A 5,138-nucleotide genomic window follows, 5' to 3' on the forward strand; every position below is an offset into this window, starting at 1 on the left:
GATCCTTTTTCTTACAAAATAATATTATCTTTAACTGAAAATTGTAACAGGTGTTGTCGCGGAACAGTAACGGAGCAACGTGCATGGCAGATTCGAAGCTTCCAGCTTCTTTAAATCCGTTTTACGCAGTCGTTTCTCAAGTGCTTCCTTGCAACAAAAAAGAAAAGGATAGTTTGTGAATAAGTTTGGGACCGCTCAATACGAATAAACAAAAATAGATGCTAAAGCAAGCTGCCTACACTACAAACTTGTTTCCTTCATTTCTTTTAATAATCCAATTTCATTCCCAACCCATTTCGAAGTTCTCTCTGCCTCTGTTACTGTCAAAGGTATGATCTCTACCTATGTCTAAAAATTCAAGAACATCCATATATTATTGATACCAGTTTTGAATGGTGTTCATGGTGTCAGTAGCTTAAATGAAATTAAAGAGCTGATCAGGGGACGATGAATGGTGATTCTTGTTGGTTCTTTGCGTTTTGTTATTTATATACAGTCTATAGATACATGTTTATTCGTGACTAGTTGAGATTGTTGATTTAAACTATTTGATTTTTTTATTATTAAATTAGTGAAAATGGTTTTTGTGTGTTTATTATCAACTCCAACGAGTCACAGACTCAGAAGTTTGAAATATAGATTTCGCGTTCGCCGTTTGTCTGCTGGGATTCCATTTTTTGTCCACTGTGTTTTGTCATATATTGTTGATGATCAATTGATGATGTATTAGATTTACAAGTATTACTGCTTAATAATATATTTTCTCAAGTTACTGAGCCTCTTCATTCTTTGTCAGCCAATTGGCATGTTCTTGTTATATATCCTCTGTACAAAATGATGAAGTAAGCTACTCAACCCATTTTACTTCTTCTGTTTATCATTTCACATAATTAATTACTGAAGAACTGTCCTTCGATGGTTGATTGTTGTTCAAAGATAAGCATATGAATATGTCAAATACTTGTTCTAAATTGATAATAGATTAGGTTTAGATAGAAAAATATTCCTTATATCATTTATTATGTTGTGTACAATTATTTGGGTATAGGGGACGAGTACGGTGGGATGAAGCGAATCTCAATGAAATCAACACAAATAAACCTATAAGGAAAAAATTAGACGAACCTAAGACACCATATCACCCAATTCTTGGAGAAGATGGTAAGGAATAAGCTCTAGATAAAACCCCTTTTACTTTTGAAATGATTTGATGCTATTATTTATAATTTTGATAGGTTGTTCTTCCCCTGAATCGGATTCCTCTGACTCAATTAGTTATGCTGCACATGCTGAAGCTGTAAGGATTGCACTGAATAAAGTAGCTTTAACTCAAAACCGTTCTGCGCAATTTGGGGACGCCATGGACAAAGAAGGTGGTTCTAAAACTTACCTTAGTTGCAAACATTAATTTTATGCATAAAATATTTCTTTTTAATGACTTGTTTCCAGGCTCAGTAAAACAACCGCGTGCTATTAAGTTTTAAAAGCAGAGAAGAGCTCATTATGACGAGTTCAAAAAAATGAAAGAACTGAAGCAAAAAGGGTCCTTTCTGGATTATGAAGATTTAGACGATTACTCTAATCATGAAAGAATATGCAATGCATCCCCGTCTTAATCTCAACCCAGTGACTTAAAGAAATTTATATTCATGGTGGTGATGAAATTCTCAAAACACTAAACATTGAGGGACATTTTAATTCTATTTAATTAAGAGGACCTCATGTAATTTACTATTAGAAAGCTTGTCCATATGATTGATTATCCTTAGCTGTAAAAGCATTTTCTTTTTGTTTGGAATGTGGAGAAGACTGTGGAACATCGTCACAATCGGGCATATTTTGGCCCCAGCTTAACGTCTACTTCTTATCATATGGCCAAAGCCAAAATACAAGCTCAGGTTTTGGCATATAGCAAGCCAATTTCAAGGCTTGTTAAAAGCTGGTCAATGCGATGTCGATTGCGCAACACTCCAAAATTAAGGTCCTTTTAACAATGATTTGGCATTCAAAATTCATTTAAAGCTCAGATTTATCTTAATGTATTTGTATTAAAAAGCATAAGTTTTTGTTGGGAGAATTTAATTGAATACTAGCAAATTTTAAATCCCAAAAAGTGAAAAATAATGCGAATAAATGACAAACAAATAACCAAACACACAAACACAAGATTTATAATAGTTCACTCTCCGTATAAGAGCTACGTCCACTTTGTCACTGCGGAATTTCACTATGAAGAAGAAGAAAAAAAAATTACAAGAATCTCTTACAAACCTCACAAATTAACTCACTCACTCACTAGACCTTGTTTGGTGGCTTTCACTCTCTAGTTGTGGTTTTGTCTTTAATTTTTTTGTGAAATCTAACTCTAGCACTTAACCCCTTTTTATAGGTAATACATGAGACACTATTCCTAATAAGATTCAAATCTCATATCCTAATAGGAATTATGTTTTAATTCCTAATACAATTATGATTCTATTCCCAATTGTATTCCTAAAATAAAACAGTTCTATTTAAACACAAATTAGGAAAACCCATATCCTAATCCAACTCTAATTTGGATTGAATTTGGCTCCACAATCTCCCACTTTGAGACTAATTCAACATGTCTTAAATTCTTCACTTCCATCAGCAGTGGCATCAACTTTTCTTTCTTCAAACGAGAAGTCCAACTAAAATTGTACACAACTTCAGTTTCTCAATGGTAACTATCTTTGTAAATATATCAAATGGATTTTCTATAACTCCTTCCAAAACTGAGCGTATGAAATGGTAATGAACTTTTATGTGTTTTGTCCTAGCATGGTAGACTGGGTTCTTTGTCAGGTGAATTGCACTTTGGCTATCACAATACAAAGTGTTCCTCTCATAATTCTGATCCAATTCTTCTAGAAACCATTGTAACCATATTAGTTCCTTACTAGCTTCTCTCATAGCAACATACTCTGCTTTTATAATGGAAAGAGCAACAATCTTCTATAACTTTGAAACCCAACTAACTGTTGTACCACCTAACGTAAGGACATAACCTATGGTACTCTTGCGGTTATCAATATCACCAACCATATCAGCATCCACATAACCTTGTAGCTCTAAGTCTGACTTCCTAAAGCATAATGTTGAATCTTTAGTACCTTTCAAATATCTGATAATCTACTTTACTGCTTCTCAATGTTGCTTTCCTGGATTACTCATGTACCTACTCACAACTCCCACTGCATGTGCTATGTCTGGCCTTGTACACACCATGACATACATCAGACTACCAATCGCTGGTGCATAAGGTAACTTGGCCATGTAGTCTCGTTGATGCTCTGTTGTAGGTGACTGATCTTTGGATAGTTTAAAGTGACTAGACAAATGAGTACTTATTGGTTTTGCTCTATCCATGTTGAACCTATTGAGTACTTTCTTCACATACTCTTCTTGTGACAGCTTCAAGAAACCTTTAGCTCTATTTGGTAACCCTCATACCAAGGATTTATTTTGTAGCTCCCAAATCCTTCATAGCAAACTCCTTTGACAATTGCCTTTTCAGCTTGTCTATTTTATATTTACAAGCCCCTGCAATCAACATGTCATCTACATATAGTATTAGGATAATATAGGAATTACCAAGTTTCTTGAAATAACAACAATGGTTTGCTTGGCATCTGAGGAAACCGTTACTACACATAAACCCATCAAACTTCTTGTACCACTGTCTAGGCACTTGTTTTAGCCCGTATAGGCTCTTTTGAAGTTTGCACACCATTCTCTCCTTTCCTTGTACTTTAAAACCTTGTGGCTGTTGCATATAAATTTCTTCATCCAGTTTTCCATGAAGAAACGTTGTTTTTATATCTAACTACTCAAGATGAAGGTCTTCTTTTGCCACTAACCCAAAAAATGTTCTTATTGTAGTCAACTTGACAACTGGAGAGAAAATTTTAGTGTAGTTAATGCCTTCTTTCTGCTGAAATCCTTTCACGGCCAGTCTTGTTTTACATCGTTTGCTGCCATCATGTTCATCTTTCAGTTGATAAACCTATTTGTTTTGCAATGCCTTCTTCCCTTATGGTAGGTTTGTCAACTATCAGGTTTGATTTGTTAATAATGAGTCTATCTCATCCTTCATAGCTAACTCCCACTTGATTGAGTCGTCAACTTGCATTACTTCCTTGTAACACCCTGGTTCACCACCATGAGTTAGTAAAATATAATACAACGAAGGGGAGTACCTATGTAGTGGTCTTATAGTCCTTGAAGATCTTCTAGGTCCAAACACGGGTGTTTGTGGTTCAACTTCTGGAGCTATATTATCTTGATCTTTCTGGTCATTGTCTTGCATGTTATTCCTTGGGAAGTCTTTCAAAGGAACTACCTCTTGCTTCTTCACTTCCATGTTTAGATTTTTTAACTTCATATTGTGTCTATCCTTGTACATCACTTCTTCATTGAATATGACATCTCTGCTCCTTATAATCTTGCGATTTTGGTCATCCCAGAAACGATAACCAAACTCAGCATCATCATAACCAGTGAAAAAATATTTGTTAAATTTAGCATTAAACTTACTTCTAAGAGTAGAGTCAATGTGAACATATGCTAAACAACCAAACACTCTTCAATTTAGCTCTTTGCCGCTCCAAACTTCTTATGGAATCTTGCAATTTAGCGGAAACAGAGGTTCCTCTGTTGAGCAAGTAGCTGTAGTATTAATTGCATCAGCCCAAAATGTCTGTGGTAGTCTAGCATGCAATCTCATGTTTCTTGAGGAGTTGCAGGAATGATCTTCTCCATCTTGATCCTATTATTGTCACAATATTCTTTGAACCCTTAATCAATGTACTCTCTCCCATTATCGGATTGCAAGCACTTCACCCTTAGGTTTGTTTCATTTTCAACCATGGCTCTCCACTTTTTTAAAGTATCAAAAACATCATATTTATTTTTCAAAAAATAAACCTATACCTTTCTGCTCGTGTCATTAATAAACGACACATAATACTTTAAGCCTCCAAGGGATGACACAGGAGCAGGTCCCCACACGTCTGTATGAACCAACTCCAACTTATTAACCTTTGGTTCTCTTGCTCTTTTGAAAGAACTTACTCTTCTCTATTTGCCAAAGCTACAACTTTCACACAAACTATGAT

General features: G+C 35.1%; 1 protein-coding gene across 1 annotated transcript; it reads left to right on the plus strand.

Moving 5' to 3' along the window:
- The first annotated feature begins 215 nt into the window (after nucleotides 1-215).
- Nucleotides 216-1,932, plus strand: LOC116109687 (protein phosphatase inhibitor 2-like). The gene is made up of 5 exons (XM_031395915.1): nucleotides 216-329; nucleotides 797-842; nucleotides 1,049-1,161; nucleotides 1,236-1,373; nucleotides 1,450-1,932. Exons 2-5 carry the CDS (start codon nucleotides 835-837, stop codon nucleotides 1,482-1,484), a joined length of 294 nt encoding a protein of 97 aa, XP_031251775.1. The 5' UTR covers nucleotides 216-329; nucleotides 797-834; the 3' UTR covers nucleotides 1,485-1,932.
- The last annotated feature ends 3,206 nt before the right edge of the window (nucleotides 1,933-5,138 follow it).

The sequence above is a fragment of the Pistacia vera genome, unplaced genomic scaffold (genome assembly GCF_008641045.1).
Source record: "Pistacia vera cultivar Batoury unplaced genomic scaffold, PisVer_v2 Contig587, whole genome shotgun sequence".
NCBI classification, from domain to species: domain Eukaryota; kingdom Viridiplantae; phylum Streptophyta; class Magnoliopsida; order Sapindales; family Anacardiaceae; genus Pistacia; species Pistacia vera.

What these genes read in the sequence shown, in the direction of transcription:
- LOC116109687 (XM_031395915.1), top strand. An exon ending in CCCAATTCTTGGAGAAGATG is followed by an intron (nt 1,162 to 1,235) that starts GTAAGGAATAAG and finishes TAATTTTGATAG; the next exon opens with GTTGTTCTTCCCCTGAATCG. An exon ending in GGACGCCATGGACAAAGAAG is followed by an intron (nt 1,374 to 1,449) that starts GTGGTTCTAAAA and finishes ACTTGTTTCCAG; the next exon opens with GCTCAGTAAAACAACCGCGT.